General features: G+C 43.6%; 1 protein-coding gene across 1 annotated transcript in view; it reads right to left on the reverse strand.

Annotated features, from left to right (window-relative positions):
* The window catches only part of vcana (versican a), a 45065-nt gene that overhangs the window by 6439 nt on the left and 13627 nt on the right, over positions 1–24999 (reverse strand). Inside the window, exon 8 of the mRNA XM_058635349.1 lies at positions 93–23534. Coding sequence (XP_058491332.1) covers positions 93–23534 — 23442 coding nt within the window. The remainder of the gene's footprint in view (positions 1–92; positions 23535–24999) is intronic.

Here is a 24999-nt window from a genome sequence, read left to right on the forward strand (position 1 = left end):
TTTGGAGATTAAGAGTTGTGGAGTTAAGTAGATTTTCTTCTAGAATTACAAATTAACTTTTATGTTCGAGAAAGGCTATTTGAAAAACATACCTGCAATTTCAACAGCCTCACCGACAACAGTGGGTCCCAAATTGAGTCCTCCACCTGGCATTATGGTGACTTCCTCCCTTATTATCGGTGGTTTAACCTCAACAAATGATGGACGTGCAGTTGAGTCAATGTCCAGGTCTTCATCATAAAAAGATGATGTGGAAGTGGCATCAGATGGAACTAATGGTGACTGGCTTTGTGCCTGAGTCACTAACACTGTTGTGGACTCTGCATGGGTTCTTGTGGGCATTTCAGTGTAAGGCGAGACATCTCCTTCAAGGTCTTGTTTCCCATTGGTGTTCCCAAAAGTAGTTGACTCCACCTTTGGAGCTGAGGTAGTATCAGCCTTGAATACAGTCTTGATTTTGTCAGGAGACAGAAACTCTGTACTGTCAATATGTGGATTATTTGTCATCATCTCAGCTGACACACTGTCAGGCTTGACAGAGATACTTTCAGTCCCAGTGCCAAGGACATGTGGTGATGTAGATGGGGCTGATGGAAGCTCAGCAGTGATGTTATCAAACTCATTACTAGTGCTTTCTGGGGCCACACTTTCTTCTGAGCTGCTCTCAGAACTAGAGGAAGATGATGGACTAATGGGAGTTGATGACGAAGGCATGACAGCAATAGCTCCTGCTAATATAGGTTGCTGAGTTGGCTCTTCTTCTGAACTACTTTCAGTACTGCTAACTGAGGCAAGGGGTGAAACCTCAAGACTGTCACCAGAAGGTGTTATTTGGCTATGAGTGTGTGGGGATAACTGTGTAGTCTTTACACCATTTGAAACCTGGCCCAGAGTCGGTTTAACTGTCCCATCTTCAAGTGAGAAGGATACAGCTTCAGCCACCAAAGACACAACAGGGAGAGTTGTAGTCTGGATTGTTTCCCGACTTTCAAAAATGGGGTGAGTTGTGGTCAGTGACACTGAGGAAAGATCAGTGTGGGGACGGTGAGTTAGTGTGATCTCTGACTTCACTTGTTCAAATGATTCCTGGGGGGTTGTTAGGCGTTGTACAGGGGAAACTGTTGTAGCAAATTGGACCGTAACATCAGGCTGTGATGGTGCTAATGTGGAAAGGACAGCTGGACTAGACTCAATGGAAATTTGGTCAACTGGGCTTGTGGCAACTGCTTTTTTACTCTCTAAGCTTGTAGAAATGTCAGCAGCCTGTGTAACAGCAGTGGGTAGATCCATACTGGTTTGGTCTGAACCTTGGGTGTCTTCATGTTCAGAGCTCATTGATCCTGACTCAAAAGAAGTTGGCATCACTGTTGACTTGGCGCTGGTCTCAGCAGGGTGTTGTGTTGTATATGGTTCACTGAATAAGGTCTTAGCTGACTTCACATCTGTGGTTTGTCCATATGTAGATGGGGCTAGCCGATCAGTTTGGGTGATGCTATCAATCTTAACCGTACCAGACTGTGATGAAATCGATGGAGTGACAGAGTCGGAATCAAAGATACTTGATGTCTCATCACTTGAACCATCCTCTGGAATAATACTTGCTTCTGGTGATACAGAGATTTCCTCATTCTCAGATGATGAAGTGTTTTTATCGGTGGAAACTAATATGGAGGCCACCAATGGAGTCTCAGGGCTGAACAGTGACGGGACAGTAGAGGATATAGTATGTTGTGTTTGCTTTGTAACTGCTGATTCCTGAGCTTGTTCACTTGAACTCTCTGATGGATATGCTGAGCTTGACTCAACAACTGATGTTTCTTCTTCAGGGTTTGTAGACTTTTCAGCTCTCGGTTCTGGAGTTATAGATGTAGCATCAAAAGGCCCCCTAGAAACTTCTATTTCATCAGAAGTTATTACAGCAAGAGTTGAGGTTCCCTGGACTTCACTGTCTTCATCTGAGCTCCGCTGATTATCAGTTGAAACTTCTTTAGTTAAAGGCGCTTGGCTTGGTTGATGAGTTCTATCTTCCAGTGATGTGGCTGTTACACCAGTCCGGAGTGTTGCATCCATATCTATCGTGTCAGGTGCAACAGTGGGTTTCTCAGTGCTGAACAGTGAGGACGCTGTAGATGTCACTAGTTTTTCAGTTACTGCTGATTCACTCACAGTAACAGCTAAATTAGTCCATGATGTAGCCATCCCAGAGCCTTCCTCGGAGTGATCAGTGCCAGTGTAATTATCATCAGATTCTTCACTGGATGTTTCAACTGTTCCAGGTTCAATTGACACAGGTGTAACAGGGACTGAAGCGGAAAAGGAGGAACTTAAGGTTTTATCTGTAATGTCAGTATTTGTGGTTGTATGAGTCTCGCTAGAGAAAACTGTATGTGATGTAGGTAAATCATTTGCTTCCTCAAAGCCTGACTTTGTGCACACAGTAGTAACTGAAATAGAATGTAGTGATGATGTGACCATCTCTTCACTTGATGTCTCAGTAGTAGAAACGGGTTCCACAGCTGATGTATTCGAAGTGGGCTGTGAATATTCAGAGGATGTTGAAACAAATGATACAGGTGAAGTGGTGAAAAAGGTGGCACTATCACTTCCTGAACCCTCTGGTTCTACTGTTCTCTCCAGTGTTTGTGTCATTGTAATTGCTGTGACGCCTCCAGCTTCTTCTGTCTGGATGGTTGGGTGATCTTGAGAGGGTACCATGGAGATAGTATCTGCATCAATGATAATTTTGTCTTCGGTGATGAGCCTAGGAATGGTGATGCCTTCACTCATACCACCTGTAACTGCAGAGAACAGCTCCTCTTCATCTGTGGAATCCTCTGTGAATATGACGGTTGTGCTGGTCGATGGTTTAGACATATGCAAGACCATGGTAGGGGTTTGTTCAGTTAGGTCAGTCTTGGGTTTGCTGCTACTGGGAGTGATTATCACGACCTGTTGGTCTGTAATGCTCTGATATATAATGGAGGGAATTGGGGTGGACATTGGTGTGAGTTCATCTGGCTTTTCACTGCTAGAGCTAAGCGTGGTGAAGTCAGATGTAGAGTGATCACTAGCTGAGGCTTCAGTTGTATGAGAGGACATAGATGTAAACAAGGTCTGCGTTATATGTTCACCTACAGTACCTTCAACCTTCTCAGTACTTAATGCAGGTCGCTGAGTTGTTTCAGACATGAAGGTACCAGAAGTGATTTCAGACACCTGTGAGGAAACCTGTTCATGAAAATCTGGCGTGACTGAAATAAGGGTTTCAGTTTCACCTGTTGCTTCACCAAATGTAACACTCTTAATCACTGATGGGTTTGAAGTAAATATCGCAGTGGTTTGGTCACCAGAAGCCTCCTCGTCTGTGAAAGGAGTTGATTTATCAGTTGTAAGTAATGTGCCGGTTGGCTGGGCAGGTATGACAGTTAACAATGTTGTGATATTTGGCTTCTCTGTGACAGATGTTATTGCTGTTAAAGGTGTCTCTACGCTGAACGATGGAGATGCTGTACTCTTTTCAGTATCTGGAATCCCCGTGTTGTCAACAGCTGATGGTAACACTGAAGATGTCTCAGAGAATATATCAGCTGAACTGCTTAGAGCTGTTGATGTGTGGATTTCTAGAAACATTGCTGTAGTCTTTTCTGTGCTATATAGGGAAGAAGCTGGAGTACCAGTGAGAGCTTGTGCATTGGCATTGTCAACTGATGCATTTTTCATTTGCTCCTCTGGGGCAGCAACATCACTAACAGGCACTGTGGTTTGCATGGTAGTTTCTACAGTAATGGACATCAGAGGACTTGTTACTGGTACAAATGTAGTAGAAACGTCAAATAAGCCATCACTTGAAGTCTTATCCTCCATAAAAGTCTCCTTACTGATGTAAATGTCAGTGCCTGTCATGTGTGGATATTGGGTTGATGACAATCCTTCAATAGTACCTGTGCTTGAGTAATTTGAGGATCCAGTACTTAAGATATCAGATGTACTCTCAGGCTCATCTTTTTCAGCCTCATCTGTTACAAATCTAAATCCACCCTGGGGTTGTGCGGTACTTTCAGCTGGTAACTCTTCACCGGAACCATCTGTACTTGACTCCAAATCTTCTGCACCAGAGCCAGAGGCCTCCATGTCAATGTAAGTAGATGTTTCCATTAAGGCGACACTGGGGATTGCCAAGGGTTGTGAGGTTCCAAATGTAGAGGGAATACTTGTGACAGTAGCAGTGCTCTTTGTACTTTGTGTGGAAACAGGGAAAGTGGCAACACCAGACAATCCTGTAGTCTTCTCTGTGCTGAGTGATGAAGCAGCAGGAGCTGCAGTTGAGTCTTCAGTAAGATCAGTTGTGCCTTCTGCAGAACTCTCTGTAACGGTTGTGATGAGGAAGGATGCTGTTTCAGATTTTATGGTTGATGACATGATGGATGGACTAGACTCAACCATTGTAACTTCACTGACAAAATCTTCATCAGTGCCCTGTATGGTGGGTGAAATAGAAATAGAAACTCTTGGAGTCATTGTTATCTGGCTCCTCAATGACTCATCAAAGACTGTAGAATCCAGTGGTTCTCCTGAAGGTGATGGTATTGTTGTCTGATCTGTTCCAAGACGTTCTGTTGATCCAGGTGATGGTGCTGTTGGGGTCAGAGTGGTAAATAAAGATGATGGATCAGGGACAAAAGAGGATGAAGTGAACATTTCTGGTGTTTGGTCACCAGATCCTTCTCCCTGTGTTGCAGTGGTGGAGGAAAAATCATCAGTCTGATATGAAGGCTTTGCAGTCTGATCTGTGACAGCACTGTCTTGGTCCCTAACTGGCAGTGCTGTTGGCTTATCTGTGCTGAACAGCGATGAAACAGAAGGAGATGCAGTGTCTTTGATTGATGCATCAGTTGTCTGTTCACTTGAGCTTTCTCCATCAGTTGTTGGGGAGGCAGAACTCTTTTCAGGCGTCACTGAATCTCCCTCTGTCTGACTCATGGTAACGGTTGCTTGTGTTTTAGATGGCAATGAAGTTGGTTTGTCAGTACTGTAAAGTGATGAAGCAATTGTACCAGTGGCTGATGAAGAAGCACCTGTTTTGGATTCCTGTGATGCAGTAACTGATGGGGACTGTGAACTCAACTTTGAAGGGAAAACAGTTGTAGTGAAGACTGAGTCTTCAGTAAAGTCCGTAGTGCCTTCTCCAGAACTATCTGTGTCTGTTGTGATGAGGAAGGATGCCGTTCCAGATTTTATGGTTGATGCTAGGATGGATGGACTGGACTCAACCATTGTAACTTCACTGACAATATTCTCATCATCAATACCCTGAATGGTGGATGATATGAAAGAAGGTGGACTTTGAGTCAACATTATTGAGCTTCTTAGCACCTCATCAGAGACTGCAGACACTGGTGGTACTCCTGAGGGGGGTGATATTGTTGTCTGATCTGTTGCAGGACTTTCTTTTGCTTCAGGTGTTTGTGCTGTTGGGGACACAGTGCTGTATAAGGATGAAGATGTATCAGGGACAAAATAGGATGAAGTGAACATGTCTGGTGTTTGGACACCTGATCCCTCTTCATGTACTGAAGTGGGGGAAAAAGTAACAACAGTCTGATTTGAGGGCTTTGCAGTCTGATCTGTGACAGCACTGTCTTGGTCGCTAACTGGCAGTGCTGTTGGCTTCTCTGTGCTGAACAGCGATGAAACAGAAGGAAATGCAGTGTCTTTGATTGATGCATCAGTTGTTGGGGAGGCAAAACTCTTTTCAGGTGTCACTGAATCTTTCTCTGTCTGACTCATGGTAACAGTCTCTTGTGTTTTAGATGACAATGAAGTTGGTTTGTCAGTACTGTAAAGTGATGAAGCAATTGTAACAGTGGCTGATGAAGAAGCACCTGTTTTGGATTCCTGTGATGCAGTAACGGTTGGTGACTGTGAACTCAAGTTTGAAGGGAAAACAGTAGTAGTGAAGACTGAGTCTTCAGTAAAGTCAGTTGTGCCTTCTCCAGAACTCTCTGTATCAGTTGTGATGAGGAAAGATGCTGTTTCAGATTTATTTGTTGATGCTATGATGGGTGGACTAGACTCAACCATTGTAACTTCACTGACAATATAGTCATCATCAATACCCTGAATGGTTGATGATATGAAAGAAGGTAAACTTGGAGTCACTGTTTTTGAGCTTATTACCTCATCAGAGACTGTAGAAACTGGCGGTTCTGCTGAAAGTGATGGCAATTTTGTCTGATCTGTTCCAAGACTTTCTTTTGATCCAAGTGATGGTGCTGTTGGGGTCAGAGTGCTAAATAAAGACAATGGATCAGGGACAAAGGAGGATGAAGTGAACATTTCTGGTGTTTGGTCACCTGATCCTTCTCCCTGTGTTGCAGTGGTGGAGGAAAAATCATCAGTCTGATATGAGGGCTTTGCAGTCTGATCTGTGACAACACTGTCTTGGTCCCTAACTGGCAGTGCTGTTGGCTTCTCTGTGCTGAACAGCGATGAAACAGAAGGAGATGCAGTGTCTTTCATTGATGCATCAGTTGTTGGGGAGGCAGTATCCTTTTCAGGTATCACTGAATCTTCCTCTGTCTGACTCATGGTAACAGTCTCTTGTGTTTTAGATGGCAATGATGTTGGTTTGTCAGTACTGTAAAGTGATGAAGCAATTGTAACAGTGGCTGATGAAGAAGCACCTGTTTTGGATTCCTGTAATGCAGTAACTGATGGTGACTGTGAACTCAATTTTGAAGGGAAAACAGTTGTAGTGAAGACTGAGTCTTCAGTAAAGTCAGTTGTGCCTTCTCCAGAACTATCTGTGTCTGTTGTGATGAGGAAGGATGCCGTTCCAGATTTTATGGTTGATGCTAGGATGGATGGACTGGACTCAACCATTGTAACTTCACTGACAATATTCTCATCATCAATACCCAGAATGGTTGATGATATGAAAGAAGGTGGACTTTGAGTCAACGTTATTGAGCTTCTTAGCACCTCATCAGAGACTGCAGACATTGGTGGTACTCCTGAGGGGGGTGATATTGTTGTCTGATCTGTTGCAGGACTTTCTTTTGCTTCAGGTGTTTGTGCTGTTGGGGACACAGTGCTGTATAAGGATGAAGATGTATCAGGGACAAAATAGGATGAAGTGAACATGTCTGGTGTTTGGACACCTGATCCCTCTTCATGTACTGAAGTGGGGGAAGAAGTATCAACAGTCTGATATGAGGGCTTTGCAGTCTGATCTGTGACAGCACTGTCTTGGTCGCTAACTGGCCGTGCTGTTGGCTTCTCTGTGCTGAACAGTGATGAAACAGAAGGAGATGCAGTGTCTTTGATTGATGCATCAGTTGTTGGGGAGGCAAAACTCTTTTCAGGTGTCACTGAATCTTCCTCTGTCTGACTCATGGTAACAGTCTCTTGTGTTTTAGATGACAATGAAGTTGGTTTGTCAGTACTGTAAAGTGATGAAGCAATTGTAACAGTGGCTGATGAAGACGCACCTGTTTTGGATTCCTGTGATGCAGTAACGGATGGTGACTGTGAACTCAAGATTGAAGGGAAAACAGTTGTAGTGAAGACTGAGTCTACAGTAAAGTCAGTTGTGCCTTCACCAGAACTCTCTGTATCAGTTGTGATGAGGAAGGATGATGTTTCAGATTTAATGGTTGATGCTATGATGGGTGGACTAGACTCAACCATTGTAACTTCACTGACAATATCGTCATCATCAATACCCTGAATGGTTGACGATATGAAAGAAGGTAAACTTGGAGTCACTGTTTTTGAGCTTATTACCTCATCAGGGACTGTAGAAACTGGCGGTTCTGCTGAAAGTGTTGGTAATTTTGTCTGATCTGTTCCAAGAAGTTCTTTTGTTTGAGGAGATTGTGCTGTTGGGGACACAGTGCTAAATAAAGACAATGGATCAGGGACAAAGGAGGATGAAGTGAACAATTCTGGTGTTTGGTCACCTGATCCTTCACCCTGTGTTGCAGTGGTGGAGGAAAAATCATCAGTCTGATATGAGGGCTTTGCAGTCTGATCTGTGACAGCACTGTCTTGGTCCCTAACTGGCAATGCTGTTGGCTTCTCTGTGCTGAACAGCGATGAAACCGAAGGAGATGCAGTGTCTTTCATTGATGCATCAGTTGTCTGTTCACTTGAGCTTTCTCCATCAGTTGTTGGGGAGGCAGAACTCTTTTCAGGCGTCACTGAATCTTCCTCTGTCTGACTCATGGTAACAGCCTCTTGTGTTTTAGATGGCAATGATGCCGGTTTGTCAGTACTGTAAAGTGATGAAGCAATTGTAACAGTGGCTGATGAAGAAGCACCTGTTTTGGATTCCTGTGATGCAGTAACTGATGGGGACTGTGAACTCAATTTTGAAGGGAAAACAGTTGTAGTGAAGACTGAGTCTTTAGTAAAGTCAGTTGTGCCTTCTCCAGAACTCTCTGTGTCTGTTGTGATGAGGAAGGATGCCGTTCCAGATTTTATGGTTGATGCTAGGATGGATGGACTAGACTCAACCATTGTAACTTCACTGACAATATTCTCATCATCAATACCCTGAATGGTTGATGATATGAAAGAAGGTGGACTTTGAGTCAACATTATTGAGCTTCTTAGCACCTCATCAGAGACTGCAGACATTGGTGGTTCTCCTGAGGGGGGTGATATTGTTGTCTGATCTGTTGCAGGACTTTCTTTTGCTTCAGGTGTTTGTGCTGTTGGGGACACAGTGCTGTATAAGGATGAAGATGTATCAGGGACAAAATAGGATGAAGTGAACATGTCTGGTGTTTGTACACCTGATCCCTCTTCATGTACTGAAGTGGGGGAAGAAGTATCAACAGTCTGATATGAGGGCTTTGCAGTCTGATCTGTGACAGCACTGTCTTGGTCCCTAACTGGCAGTGCTGTTGGCTTCTCTGTGCTGAACAGCGATGAAACAGAAGGAGATGCAGTGTCTTTGATTGATGCATCAGTTGTCTGTTCACTTGAGCTTTCTCCATCAGTTGTTGGGGAGGCAGAACCCTTTTCAGGCGTCACTGAATCTCCCTCTGTCTGACTCATGGTAACGGTCGCTTGTGTTTTAGATGGCAATGATGTTGGTTTGTCAGTACTGTAAAGTGATGAAGCAATTGTACCAGTGGCTGATGAAGAAGCACCTGTTTTGGATTCCTGTGATGCAGTAACTGATGGTGACTGTGAACTCAATTTTGAAGGGAAAACAGTTGTAGTGAAGACTGAGTCTTCAGTAAAGTCAGTTGTGCCTTCTCCAGAACTATCTGTGTCTGTTGTGATGAGGAAGGATGCCGTTCCAGATTTTATGGTTGATGCTATGATGGATGGACTGGACTCAACCATTGTAACTTCACTGACAATATCTTCATAATCAATATCCTGAATGGTTGATGATATGAAAGAAGGTGGACTTTGAGTCAATGTTATTGAGCTTCTTAGCACTTCATCAGAGACTGCAGACATTGGTGGTACTCCTGAGGGGGATGATATTGCTGTCTGATCTGTTCCAAGACTTTCTTTTGCTTCAGGTGTTTGTGCTTGTGGGGACACAGTGCTGTATAAGGATGAAGATGTATCAGGGACAAAATAGGATGAAGTAAACATGTCTGGTGTTTGGACACCTGATCCCTCTTCATGTACTGAAGTGGGGGAAGAAGTATCAACAGTCTGATATGAGGGCTTTGCAGTCTGATCTGTGGCAGCACTGTCATGTTCCCTAACTGGCAGTGCTGTTGGCTTCTCTGTGCTGAACAGCGATGAAACAGAAGGAGATGCAGTGTCTTTGATTGATGCATCAGTTGTTGGGGAGGCAGAACTCTTTTCAGGTGTCACTGAATCTTCCTCTGTCTGACTCATGGTAACAGTCTCTTGTGTTTTAGATGACAATGAAGTTGGTTTGTCAGTACTGTAAAGTGATGAAGCAATTGTAACAGTGGCCGAGGAAGAAGCACCTGTTTTGGATTCCTGTGATGCAGTGATTGATGGTGACTGTGAACTCAACTTTGAAGGGAAAACAGTTGTAGTGAAGACTGAGTCTTCAGTAAAGTCAGTTGTGCCTTCTCCAGAACTATCTGTATCAGTTGTGATGAGGAAGGATACTCTTTCAGATTTAATGGTTGATGCTATGATGGGTGGACTAGACTCAACCCTTGTAACTTCACTGACAATATCATCATCATCATCATCAATACCCCGAATGGTTGATGATATGAAAGAAGGCAAACTTGGTGCCACTGTTCTTAAGCTTATTACCTCATCAGAGACTGTAGAAACGGGCGGTTCTGCTGAAAGTGATGGTAATTTTGTCTGATCTGTTCCAAGACTTCCTTTTGTTTGAGGAGAGTGTGCTGTTGGGGACACAGTGCTGAATAAAGACGATGTATCAGGGACAAAGGAGGATGAAGTGAACATGTCTGGAGTTTGGTCACCTGATCCTTCTCCCTGTGTTGCAGTGGTGGAAGAAAAATCATCAGTCTGATATGAGGGCTTTGCGGTCTGATCTGTGACAGCACTGTCTTGGTCCCTAACTGGCCGTGCTGTTGGCTTCTCTGTGCTGAACAGCGATGAAACAGAAGGAGATGCAGTGTCTTTGATTGATGCATCAGTTGTTGGGGAGGAAGATTTCTTTTCAAGCGTCACTGAATCTTCCTCTGTCTGACTCATGGTAACAGTCTCTTGTGTTTGAGATGACAATGCAGTTGGTTCGTCTGTACTGTAAAGTGATGAAGCAATTGTAACAGTGGCTGATGAAGAAGCACCTGTTTTGGATTCCTGTGATGCAGTAACTGATGGAGACCGTGAACTCAGGTTTGAAGGGAAAACAGTTGTAGTGAAGACTGAGTCTTCAGTAAAGTCAGTTGTGCCTTCTCCAGAACTCTCTTTATCGGTTGTGATGAGGAAGGATGATGTTTCAGATTTAATAGTTGATGCTATGATGGGCGGACTGGACTCAACCATTGTAACTTCACTGACAATATCGTCATCATCAATACCCTGAATGGTTGATGATATGAAAGAAGGCAAACTTGGTGTCACTGTTCTTGAGCTTATTACCTCATCAGAGACTGTAGAAACTGGCGGTTCTGCTGAAAGTGATGGTAATTTTGTCTGATCTGTTCCAAGACTTTCTTTTGTTTGAGTAGATTGTGCTGTTGGGGACACAGTGCTGAATAAAGACGATGTATCAGGGACAAAAGAGGATGAAGTGAACATGTCTGGAGTTTGGTCACCTGATCCTTCTCCCTGTGTTGCAGTGGTGGAAGAAAAATCATCAGTCTGATATGAGGGCTTTGCAGTCTGATCTGTGACAGCACTGCCCTGTTCCCTAACTGGCAGTGCTGTTGGCTTCTCTGTGCTGAACAGCGATGAAACAGAAGGAGATGCAGTGTCTTTGATAGATGCATCAGTTGTTGGGGAGGAAGATTTCTTTTCAAGCGTCACTGAATCTTCCTCTGTCTGACTCATGGTAACACTCTCTTGTGTTTTAGATGACAATGAAGTTGGTTTGTCAGTACTGTGAAGTGATGAAGCAATTGTAACAGTGGCTGAGAAAGAATCACTTGGTTTGGATTCATCTATTGCAGTAAATGATGGTGACTCTGGACTCAACTTTGAAGGGAAAACAGTTGTAGTGAAGACTGAGTCTTCAGTAAAGTCAGTTGTGCCTTCTCCAGAACTCTCTGTATCAGTTGTGATGAGGAAGGGTGCTCTTTCAGATTTCATGGTTGATGCTATGATGGATGGACTAGATTCAACCATTGTAACTTCACTGACAATATTGTCATCATCAATATCCTGAATGGTGGATGATATGAAAGAAGGCAAACTTGGAGTCACTTTTTTTGAGCTTATTACCTCATCAGAGACTGTAGAAACTTGCGGTTCTGCTGAAAGTGATGGTAATTTTGTCTGATCTGTTCCAAGAAGTTCTTTTGTTTGAGGAGATTGTGCTGTTGGGGACACAGTGCTGAATAAAGATGATGTATCAGGGAAAAAGGAGGATGAAGTGAACATGTCTGGAGTTTGTTCACCTGATCCTTCTCCCTGTGTTGCAGTGGTGGAAGAAAAATCATCAGTCTGATACAAGGGCTTTGCAGTCTGATCAGTGACAGCACTGCCCTGTTCCCTAACTGGCAGTGCTGTTGGCTTCTCTGTGCTGAACAACGATGAAACAGAAGGAGATGCAGTGTCTTTGATTGATGCATCAGTTGTTGGGGAGGCAGAACCCTTTTCAGGTTTCACTGAATCTTCCTCTGTCTGACTCATGGTAACAGTCTCTTGTGTTTTAGATGACAATGAAGTTGGTTTGTCAGTACTGTAAAGTGATGAAGCAATTGTAACAGTGGCTGATGAAGAAGCACCTGTTTTGGATTCCTGTGATGCAGTAACTGATGGAGACTCTGAACTCAGGTTTGAAGGGGAAACAGTTGTAGTGAAGACTGAGTCTTCAGTAAAGTCAGTTGTGCCTTCTCCAGAACTCTCTGTACCGGTTGTGATGAGGAAGGATGCTCTTTCAGATTTTATGGTTGATGCTATGACGGATGGACTAGACTCAACCATTGTAACTTCACTGATACCATCTTCATCATCAATACCCTTAATGGTTGATGATATGAAAGAAGGTGGACTTTGAGTCGCTGTTATTGAGCTTCTTTGCACTTCCTCAGAGACTGAAGAAATCAGTGGTTCTCCTGAGGGGGATGATATTGCTGTCTGATCTGTTCCAAGACTTTCTTTTGCTTCAGGTGTTTGTGCTTGTGGGGACACAGTGCTGTATAAGGATGAAGATGTATCAGGGACAAAATAGGATGAAGTAAACATGTCTGGTGTTTGGACACCTGATCCCTCTTCATGTACTGAAGTGGGGGAAGAAGTATCATCAGTCTGATATGAGGGCTTTGCAGTCTGATCTGTGACAGCACTGTCTTGGTCCCTAACTGGCAGTGCTGTTGGCTTCTCTGTACTGAACAACGATGAAACAGTAGGAGATGCAGTGTCTTTGATTGATGCATCAGTTGTTGGGGAGGCAGAACTCTTTTCAGGTGTCACTGAATCTTCCTCTGTCTGACTCATGGTAACAGTCTCTTGTGTTTTAGATGACAATGAAGTTGGTTTGTCAGTACTGTAAAGTGATGAAGCAATTGTAAAAATGGCCGAGGAAGAGGCACCTGTTTTGGATTCCTGCGATGCAGTAACTGATGGTGACTCTGAACTCAACTTTGAAGGGAAAATAGTTGTAGTGAAGACAGAGTCTTCAGTAAAGTCAGTTGTGCCTTCTCCAGAACTCTCTTTATCAGTTGTGATGAGGAAGGATGCTGTTTCAAATTCAATTGTTGATGCTATGATGGGTGGACTGGACTCAACCCTTGTAACTTCACTGACAATATCATCACCATCATCATCAATACCCCGAATGGTTGATGATATGAAAGAAGGTAAACTTGGTGCCACTGTTCTTGAGCTTATTACCTCATCAGAGACCGTAGAAACTGGCGGTTCTGCTGAAAGTGATGGTAATTTTGTCTGATCTGTTCCAAGACTTTCTTTCGTTCCAGGTGATTGTGCTGTTGGGGCAACAGTGATGTATAAGGATGAAGCTGTATCAGGGACAAAGGAGGATGAAGTGAACATGTCTGGAGTTTGGTCACCTGATCCTTCTCCCTGTGTTACAGTGGTGGAAGAAAAATCATCAGTCTGATATGAGGGCTTTGCAGTCTGATCTGTGACAGCACTGCCCTGTTCCCTAACTGGTAGTGCCGTTGGCGTCTCTGTGCTAAACAGCGATGAAACAGAAGGAGATGCAGTGTCTTTGATTGATGCATCAGTTGTTGGGGAGGCAGAACTCTTTTCAGGTGTCACTGAATCTTTCTCTGTCTGACTCATGGTAACAGTCTCTTGTGTTTTAGATGACAATGAAGTTGGTTTGTCAGTACTGTAAAGTGATGAAGCAATTGTAACAGTGGCCAAGGAAGGAGCACCTGTTTTGGATTCCTGTGATGCAGTAACTGATGGTGACTGTGAACTCAACTTTGAAGGGAAAACAGTTGTAGTGAAGACTGAGTCTTCAGTAAAGTCCGTAGTGCCTTCGCCAGAACTCTCTGTATCGGTTGCGATGAGGAAAGATGCCGTTTCAGATTTAATGGTTGATGCCATGATGGATGGACTAGATTCAACCATTGTAACTTCACTGACAATATCGTCATCATCAATACCCTGAATGGTTGATGATATGAAAGAAGGCAAACTTGGTGCCACTGTTCTTGAGCTTATTACCTCATCAGAGATTGTAGAAACTGGCGGTTCTGCTGAAAGTGATGGTAATTTTGTCTGATCTGTTCCAAGACTTTCTTTTGTTTGAGGAGATTGTGCTGTTGGGGACACAGTGCTGAATAAAGACGATGTATCAGGGAAAAAGGAGGATGAAGTGAACATGTCTGGAGTTTGGTCACCTGATCCTTCTCCCTGTGTTGCAGTGGTGGAAGAAAAATCATCAGTATGATATGAGGGCTTTGCAGTCTGATCTGTGACAGCACGGTCTTGGTCGCTAACTGGCAGTGCTGTTGGCTTCTCTGTGCTGAACAGCGATGAAACAGAAGGAGATGCAGTGTCTTTGATTGATGCATCAGTTGTTGGGGAGGCAGAACCCTTTTCAGGTGTCATTGAATCTTTCTCTGTCTGACTCATGGTAACAGACTCTTGTGTTTTCAATGACAATGAAGTTGGTTTTTCAGTACTGTAAAGTGACGAAGCAATTGTAACAGTGGCCGAGGAAGAAGCACCTGTTTTGGATTCCTGTGATGCAGTAACTGATGATGACTCTGGACTCAATTTTGAAGGGAAAACAGTTGTAGTGAAGACTGAGTCTTCAATAAAGTCAGTTGTGCCTTCTCCAGAACTCTCTGTATCAGTTGTGATGAGGAAGGATGCCGTTTCAGATTTCATGGTTGATGCTATGATGGGCGGACTGGACTCAACCATTGTAACTTCACTGACAATATTGTCATCATCAATACCCTGAATGGTTGATGATATGAAAGAAGGTGGACTTTGAGTCGATGTTATTGAGCTTCTAAGCACTTCCGCAGAGACTGAAGAAATCAGTGGTTCTCTTGAGGTTGATGATATTGTCGTCTGATCTGTTCCAAGACTTTCTTTTGTTCCAGGTGATTGTGCTGTTGGGGCAACAGTGATGTATAAGGAGGAAGCTGTATCAGGGACAAAAGAGGATGAAGGAAACATGTCTGGAGTTTGGTCACCTGATCCTTCTCCCTGTGTTGCAGTGGTGGAAGAAAAACCATCATCCTGATACGAGGGCATTGCAGTCTGATCTGTGACAGCACTGTCTTGGTCCCTAACTGGCAGTCCTGTTGGCTTCTCTGTACTGAACAACGATGAAACAGAAGGAGATGCAGTGTCTTTGATTGATGCATCAGTTGTTGGGGAGGCAGAACCCTTTTCAGGTGTCACTGAATCTTCCTCTGTCTGACTCATGGTAACAGTCTCTTGTGTTTTAGATGACAATGAAGTTGGCTTGTCAGTACTGTAAAGTGATGAAGCAATTGTAACAGTGGCCGAGGAAGAAGCACCTGTTTTGGATTCCTGTGATGCAGTAACTGATGGTAACTCTGAACTCAACTTTGAAGGGAAAATAGTTGTAGTGAAGACTGAGTCTTCAGGAAAGTCAGTTGTGCCTTCTCCAGAACTCTCTTTATCAGTTGTGATGAGGAAGGATGCTGTTTCAGATTTCATGGTTGATGCTATGATGGGCGGACTGGACTCAACCCTTGTAACTTCACTGACAATATCATCATCATCATCATCATCAATACCCCGAATGGTTGATGATATGAAAGAAGGCAAACTTGGTGTCACTGTTCTTGAGCTTATTACCTCATCAGAGACTGTAGAAACTGGCGGTTCTGCTGAAAGTGATGGTAATTTTGTCTGATCTATTCCAAGACTTTCTTTTGTTTGAGGAGATTGTGCTTCTGGGGACACAGTGCTGAATAAAGACGATGTATCAGGGTCAAAGGAGGATGAAGTGAACATGTCTGGAGTTTGGTCACCTGATCCTTCTCCCTGTGTTGCAGTGGTGGAAGAAAAATCATCAGTCTGATATGAGGGCTTTGCCGTCTGATCTGTGACAGCACGGTTTTGGTCGCTAACTGGCAGTGCTGTTGGCTTCTCTGTGCTGAACAGCGATGAAACAGAAGGAGATGCAGTGTCTTTCATTGATGCATCAGTTGTTGGGGAGGCAGAACCCTTTTCAGGTGTCACTGAATCTTCCTCTGTCTGACTCATGGTAACAGTCTCTTGTGTTTTAGATGACAATGAAGTTGGTTTGTCAGTACTATAAAGTGATGAAGCAATTGTAACAGTGGCCGAGGAAGAAGCACCTGTTTTGGATTCCTGTGATGCAGTAACTGATGGTGACTCTGAACTCAACTTTGAAGGGAAAACAGTTGTAGTGAAGACTGAGTCTTCAGTAAAGTCCGTAGTGCCTTCTCCAGAACTCTCCTTATCAGTTGTCATGAGGAAGGATGCTCTTTCAGATTTCATGGTTGATGCTATGATGGGCGGACTGGACTCAACCCTGGTAACTTCACTGACAATATCATCATCATCATCATCAATACCCCGAATGGTTGATGATATGAAAGAAGGCAAACTTGGTGTCACTGTTCTTGAGCCTATTACCTCATCAGAGACTGTAGAAACTGGCGGTTCTGCTGAAAGTGATGGTAATTTTGTCTGATCTGTTCCAAGACTTTCTTTTGTTTGAGGAGATTGTGCTGTTGGGGACACAGTGCTGAATAAAGACGATGTATCAGGGACAAAGGAGGATGAAGTGAACATGTCTGGAGTTTGGTCACCTGATCCTTCTCCCTGTGTTGCAGTGGTGGAAGAAAAATCATCAGTATGATATGAGGGCTTTGCAGTCTGCTCTGTGACAGCACTGTCTTGGTCGCTAACTGGCCGTGCTGTTGGCTTCTCTGTGCTGAACAGCGATGAAACAGAAGGAGATGCAGTGTCTTTGATTGATGCATCAGTTGTTGGGGAGGCAGAACCCTTTTCAGGTGTCACTGAATCTTTCTCTGTCTGACTCATGGTAACAGACTCTTGTGTTTTCAATGACAATGAAGTTGGTTTTTCAGTACTGTAAAGTGACGAAGCAATTGTAACTGTGGCCGAGGAAGAAGCACCTGTTTTGGATTCCTGTGATGCAGTAACTGATGATGACTCTGGACTCAATTTTGAAGGGAAAACAGTTGTAGTGAAGACTGAGTCTTCAGGAAAGTCAGTTGTGCCTTCACCAGAACTCTCTGTATCAGTTGTGATGAGGAAGGAGGCTGTTTCAGATTTAATGGTTGATGCTATGATGGGCGGACTGGACTCAACCATTGTTACTTCACTGACAATATTGTCATCATCAATACCCTGAATGGTTGATGATATGAAAGAATGCAAACTTGGTGTCACTGTTCTTGAGCTTATTACCTCATCAGAGACTGTAGAAACTGGCGGTTCTGCTGAAAGTGATGGTAATTTTGTCTGATCTGTTCCAAGACTTTCTTTTGTTTGAGGAGAGTGTGCTGTTGGGGACACAGTGCTGAATAAAGACGATGTATCAGGGACAAAGGAGGATGAAGTGAACATGTCTGGAGTTTGGTCACCTGATCCTTCTCCCTGTGTTGCAGTGGTGGAAGAAAAATCATCAGTCTGATATGAGGGCTTTGCAGTCTGATCTGTGACAGCACTGCCCTGTTCCCTAACTGGCAGTGCTGTTGGCTTCTCTGTGCTGAACAGCGATGAAACAGAAGGAGATGCAGTGTCTTTCATTGATGCATCAGTTGTTGGGGAGGCAGAACCCTTTTCAGGTGTCACTGAATCTTCCTCTGTCTGACCCATGGTAACAGTCTCTTGTGTTTTAGATGACAATGAAGTTGGTTTGTCAGTACTATAAAGTGATGAAGCAATTGTAACAGTGGCCGAGGAAGAAGCACCTGTTTTGGATTCCTGTGATGCAGTAACTGATGGTGACTCTGAACTCAACTTTGAAGGGAAAACAGTTGTAGTGAAGACTGAGTCTTCAGTAAAGTCCGTAGTGCCTTCTCCAGAACTCTCCTTATCAGTTGTGATGAGGAAGGATGCTCTTTCAGATTTCATGGTTGATGCTATGATGGGCGGACTGGACTCAACCCTGGTAACTTCACTGACAATATCATCATCATCATCATCAATACCCCGAATGGTTGATGGTATGAAAGAAGGCAAACTTGGTGTCACTGTTCTTGAGCTTATTACCTCATCAGGGACTGTAGAAACTGGCGGTTCTGCTGAAAGTGATGGTAATTTTGTCCGATCTGTTCCAAGACTTTCTTTTGTTTGAGGAGATTGTGCTGTTGGGGACACAGTGCTGAATAAAGACGATGTATCAGGGACAAAGGAGGATGAAGTGAACATATCTGGAGTTTGGTCACCTGATCCTTCTCCCTGTGTTGCAGTGGTGGAAGAAAAATCATCAGTATGATATGAGGGCTTTGCAGTCTGATCTGTGACAGCACTGTCTTGGTCGCTAACTGGCCGTGCTGTTGGCTTCTCTGTGCTGAACAGCGATGAAACAGAAGGAGATGCAGTGTCTTTGATTGATGCATCAGTTGTTGGGGAGGCAGAACCCTTTTCAGGTGTCACTGAATCTTTCTCTGTCTGACTCATGGTAACAGACTCTTGTGTTTTCAATGACAATGAAGTTGGTTTGTCAGTACTGTAAAGTGATGAAGCAATTGTAACTGTGGCCGAGGAAGAAGCACCTGTTTTGGATTCCTGTGATGCAGTAACTGATGATGACTCTGGACTCAATTTTGAAGGGAAAACAGTTGTAGTGAAGACTGAGTCTTCAGTAAAGTCAGTTGTGCCTTCTCCAGAACTCTCTGTATCAGTTGTGATGAGGAAGGATGCTGTTTCAGATTTAATGGTTGATGCTATGATGGGCGGACTGGACTCAACCATTGTTACTTCACTGACAATATTGTCATCATCAATACCCTGAATGGTTGATGATATGAAAGAAGGCAAACTTGGTGTCACTGTTCTTGAGCTTATTACCTCATCAGAGACTGTAGAAACTGGCAGTTCTGCTGAAAGTGATGGTAATTTTGTCTGATCTGTTCCAAGACTTTCTTTTGTTTGAGGAGATTGTGCTGTTGGGGACACAGTGCTGAATAAAGACGATGTATCAGGGACAAAGGAGGATGAAGTGAACATGTCTGGAGTTTGGTCACCTGATCCTTCTCCCTGTGTTGCAGTGGTGGAAGAAAAATCATCAGTATGATATGAGGGCTTTGCAGTCTGATCTGTGACAGCACTGCCCTGTTCCCTAACTGGCAGTGCTGTTGGCTTCTCTGTGCTGAACAGCGATGAAACAGAAGGAGATGCAGTGTCTTTGATTGATGCATCAGTTGTTGGGGAGGCAGAACCCTTTTCAGGTGTCACTGAATCTTCCTCTGTCTGACTCATGGTAACAGTCTCTTGTGTTTTAGATGACAATGAAGTTGGTTTGTCAGTACTGTAAAGTGATGAAGCAATTGTAACAGTGGCTGATGAAGAAGCACCTGTTTTGGATTCCTGTGATGCAGTAACTGATGGAGATCCTGAACTCAGGTTTGAAGGGGAAACAGTTGTAGTGAAGACTGAGTCTTTAGTAAAGTCAGTTGTGCCTTCTCCAGAACTCTCTGTACCGGTTGTGATGAGGAAGGATGCTGTTTCAAATTTAATTGTTGATGCTATGATGGGCGGACTGGACTCAACCATTGTAACTTCACTGACAATATCGTCATCATCATCATCAATACCCTGAATGGTTGATGATATGAAAGAAGGTGGACTTTGAGTCGATGTTATTGAGCTTCTAAGCACTTCCGCAGAGACTGAAGAAATCAGTGGTTCTCCTGAGGGTGATGATATTGTTGTCTGATCTGTTCCAAGACTTTCTTTTGTTCCAGGTGATTGTGCTGTTGGGGCAACAGTGATGTATAAGGATGAAGCTGTATCAGGGACAAAAGAGGATGAACGAAACATGTCTGGTGTTTGGTCACCTGATCCTTCTCCCTGTGTTGCAGTGGTGGAAGAAAAACCATCATCCTGATACGAGGGCATTGCAGTCTGATCTGTGACAGCACTGTCTTGGTCCCTAACTGGCAGTCCTGTTGGCTTCTCTGTACTGAACAACGATGAAACAGAAGGAGATGCAGTGTCTTTGATTGATGCATCAGTTGTTGGGGAGGCAGAACCCTTTTCAGGTGTCACTGAATCTTCCTCTGTCTGACTCATGGTAACAGTCTCTTGTGTTTTAGATGACAATGAAGTTGGTTTGTCAGTACTGTAAAGTGATGAAGCAATTGTAACAGTGGCCGAGGAAGCGGCACCTGTTTTGGATTCCTGTGATACAGTAACTGATGGTGACTCTGAACTCAACTTTGAAGGGAAAACAGTTGTAGTGAAGACTGAGTCTTCAGTAAAGTCAGTTGTGCCTTCTCCAGAACTCTCTTTATCAGTTGTGATGAGGAAGGATGATGTTTCAGATTTAATTGTTGATGCTATGATGGGCGGACTGGACTCAACCATTGTAACTTCACTGACAATATCATCATCATCAATACCCTGAATGGTTGATGATATGAAAGAAGGCAAACTTGGTGCCACTGTTCTTGAGCTTATTACCTCATCAGAGACTGTAGAAACTGGCGGTTCTGCTGAAAGTGATGGTAATTTTGTCTGATCTGTTCCAAGACTTTCTTTTGTTTGCGGAGATTGTGCTGTTGGGGACACAGTGCTGAATAAAGACGATGTATCAGGGACAAAGGAGGATGAAGTGAACATGTCTGGAGTTTGGTCACCTGATCCTTCTCCCTGTGTTGCAGTGGTGGAAGAAAAATCATCAGTATGATATGAGGGCTTTGCAGTCTGATCTGTGACAGCACTGTCTTGGTCGCTAACTGGAAGTGCTGTAGGCTTCTCTGTGCTGAAGAGTGACAAAACTGTAGAGGCTGCAGTGTCTTTGATTGATGCATCAGTTGTCTGTTCAGATGAGCTTTCTTTTTCACTTGTTGGGATAGCCGAACCTTTCTCTGGAGTTACTGAATCTTCCTCTATCTGACTCATGGTAACAGTCCCTTGTGTTTTCGTTGAAAAGGAAGTGCTTGTATTGTATCCGTATGATACAATTTCTGTTGATGAATCTTTACTAGATACTGTTTCAGATTTCATGGTTGATGTCATGAGGGAAGGCATGGATGTGGAAATGTCTCTTGTACTTTCTGTTATTTTTGTCTCATCTGTCTCAACACTTTCCTTTGTTCTCTGTGACAGCGTTGTTGCAGTGACGAATGAAGATGAAGTCATAGCTATGACTGAGGTTAGGCCAACTGAGCTCTGTTCTACTGGAGTGACAGTAGATGTTCCTGTTTTGTCACCAACTGGAGAGAGAAGATTGTCTGCCTGTTTTGTGACACTACTGATTTGTTCCTCACTCATCTGATCTATAGGTGTTACAGAACTGATCAGCAGGGACGCTGTAGGCATCACTGTTACTTCCCTTGTCTGATTTGTAGTTTGTATATCATGAGATACTGAATCTGGTCGTTTCGTACTGAAAAGTAATGAAGCTGAAGTCACAGATTCTGCTAATGAAACATTTGTTTCAGTTTCAGTCCCAGTCTTTGTGTCAAGCATGTCAATTGAGACTTGATCACCTGCACTCTCTCCAACAGTGCTAAGATGTAATGAAGCTGTTTCTGTACCTACTAGACTCACAGATGAAGGTTGTGTTTGAGCTGTGGTCACAGGTGAGTAAGTTTGATTTCCTGAAGGCCCATTATCTGTGACACTGGTAGATGTTTCCTCACTGGTAACTGCCTCTTTGTCAGGTAAATCACTTTGTGATTCACTTTGCGTCGAGTACTGAGTGAAAAATCCTGTGAATGAAGCCATAGTTGTCTTGACAATTTCAATAGCATTGTATAACGTGGAAGCAGTGGTTGTAGCAGATTCATGTGAGGGAGAAGCCGTGTCCTGTTGTTTCTTCTCATCCTGTACAGTCGCGGTTGCTGGAGTTTCACCTGGCTCAGTGGCAATAACCGATGTTTTATCTACGCCTGCTGTTTGTACAGTTTGTAATGTTAGATCTCTCTCCCTTGTTGCTTCATCTGTTTTATGTGTAGTGCTTAACGGTAATAAAGAATGTGCAGTGCCACCAACTGTGTGTGATGGAGGACTGGTTCCAAACGTGCTTTCTCCTTGGACTCTTGAACTATCCTCAAAAGAAGACACTGCATCAGTTGCAGCTTTCTCAGTGGGTGATATGGAAGGTAATTGACTGACTGTATGTCCTGCCTGGCTTATGACTGTTCCCTCTGATGTGCCAGCCAGGGTATGTGCAACACCTGATGATGATTCAGTGCTTTCTACATCTAAGGCTGGTGTTATCTCAGTCTTGGCTGTTTGTTCAGGAGGAGCAGAACTTTCAGACACTGAAAAAGTGGTTGTGCTGAAGGCAAATTCTTCTGGGGTTCGAGTCTCCTTCCCGTCCTCCACACCTTGAGTGGAGCTCTCAGAGTCATCAGCGTCATCAGTGGAGGGATGGGATGCAGTTTTGTGTGTAGACTGAGTGCTGTCTTCTGCAGCTGGAGTGGCAGATGTGCTCTTTGTTTCCTCTGTGGTTTCTGCTGTATATCTGGCTGTGTGGATCTCAGTTGGACGTGTAACAAGGTCCTCCTCCTTTTCTGTCTGAGTCACTAATGAGTCACTTTTCACTGAAGTGGGAGTCCTCCCTGACTCATCTCTCACGTCTTGTACAGATGCAGAGATGATAGTGGTGGTTTCTTGGTCAGCTTTTATTGTCTGGCTTTCTTCTGCTGTTTTGGTGACCTGTGGTTCAGCTGGTGTTGCCGTAGAGGCTAAACCAGCAGAGACGATGGTGATATCACTCGTTCCCTCTATGGCAGCTGGTCCTGCCTCAGTCGTTTTTGATGTACCCTCCACTGTTGTGACTGAAAGTGAGGTTGAGTCTTCGTGTGTGGGGCCTACTTTGGTGATGTCATCCTCTTGAGGGAATATGAGAGGAGGCTTTGATTCAACTACTGAGATTGTATCAGTGTCATATTCATCAACATTTGGTATCTCTGTAGCGATTCCTCCTTCGGTGGGTTCCTCGATAGAATCAGTGGAACTATCAACAGGGAGCTTGTTCCATTGATAATCAAATACTTCATCACTTATCGTCACATTTGTCATAATCTGGGTGCCTATGGCCTCTTTTTCGCCAGGACTCTGTGGCTCCAATGTGATCTCTTGTTTACCATTTATAAAACTAACGGTTGGAGTGGTGAGGGTTACAGCACCTTGAGAGACAAGGTCCGGGTCTCCACTCTGCAGAACAGGCTCACCATGGGTAGGAGTGTGTTGGTCTGGTGCAGGTGAAATGGCAGGAGACAAAGAACCTTGTGGAAGTAGAACCTGGCCCACTGAAACGAAAACAAAGGAAAACGTGTGACGATTTGATTGCAAAGTAAAAGGACACTGAAAAAAAACCTGTATGTCAATAAAAAAGTCTTTGAAGAACCCTGAATTTTAACAACAGCTGTGGTTAATCCTAAAATGAACAGTTTATATCTGTTCAGAATTGACCATTTAGCAATGTTTGCAAAGAGGAGGAAAAGATTAACTACACAAAAAAACCCTGACAAACCTTTTGTTTACCAAACTTAACTATACACCCTCTCCCTGCCTTGTCCGCCCATCTCTCTGTTTCCCACAAATGGTGACTCAAAAAGATTATTGGTTGCAACTACGAACACCTGCTCCACCTCAGCTCTAGAGAAAGACACACATTCACTTCAGAAACCCTGGAAAATCTCTTTCTCTGTGCGGAGTGTGTGTGTGTGTGAAAGAGACATATTTGCACTTCATTTGGACAGTCTAAATAAAACCTTATCCTTACCCTTGACCATAACCATTAATGCCTGACAATTTCACCAGTTCCCTATAAATTAGGATTTGCCTTATTAGGACAAGATTTTGGTTCCTAAAATGACTACTGGTTTATGCCAGAAATGGTAATAAATACAGAAAAGGTAATAAATACAAAGACAACATAACTGTATTGTACTAATGAATACCTCAGCTGGCAATCAGCTTCATGTCGTACAAACATTATTTTCTGAATTCTATTAAGACGTAGACAAGGACACATCAGCATGTAGACTAGCGGGGCCAGGAATAGAACCGACAACCTTTCAGTTGACATACAACTTGCTCTATCACTCAGCCAACATCACCCAAACTATGACGATGAATGCTCAATTACTTAAGATGTTATTGTATCAGACCACTTGTTTACGACTGATTTGTTTATTCCTTTGCCAGAATGTGCCAATGCACTTTGTCTAAATTTAGTTTTAATGAATGTCAAATACATGTTATATTTGAGTAAGCATGCAACAGCGGTTGTTCTGTGAATCGCTTTGTGACATTTGTGGCTTGTGACACACCTCGGATTATTGATATGTTTGGTAAACAATGAATTTAATAGCTTTCGATTAATGTGGGCGTTGCCCATGTGATCATTTTACGACACATTTTTAAGCAACACCACGCTGATATATTGTGCACTTAGTTGCCATGCAGTCACCAGTTTGCCACAATACTTTCCACAAACGCTTCCCACACAAACTGTGAAGGCAGAAAGACACGTCAAGTGCCTCAGCTGAGCCACATCACATGATGGAGCAGTAAAAAGTAGCTATAATCACCCGCTACAGGCAGCCTCGCAGCTGTCTTCATGCAATGACCTCACCACGTGTTGTGGTGTCCAGTCTGTGCTGAAGCATCTGTGCTTACTCAGGTAGTCTGCCAACACACCTCCTTTTGCTGCCAGTGAGCTGGTACATGAACACGTAAGGCAGGAAATACTGCAAATGCAACAACTGC

Source organism: Solea solea, chromosome 8 (assembly GCF_958295425.1).
Source record: "Solea solea chromosome 8, fSolSol10.1, whole genome shotgun sequence".
Lineage (NCBI taxonomy): Eukaryota > Metazoa > Chordata > Actinopteri > Pleuronectiformes > Soleidae > Solea > Solea solea.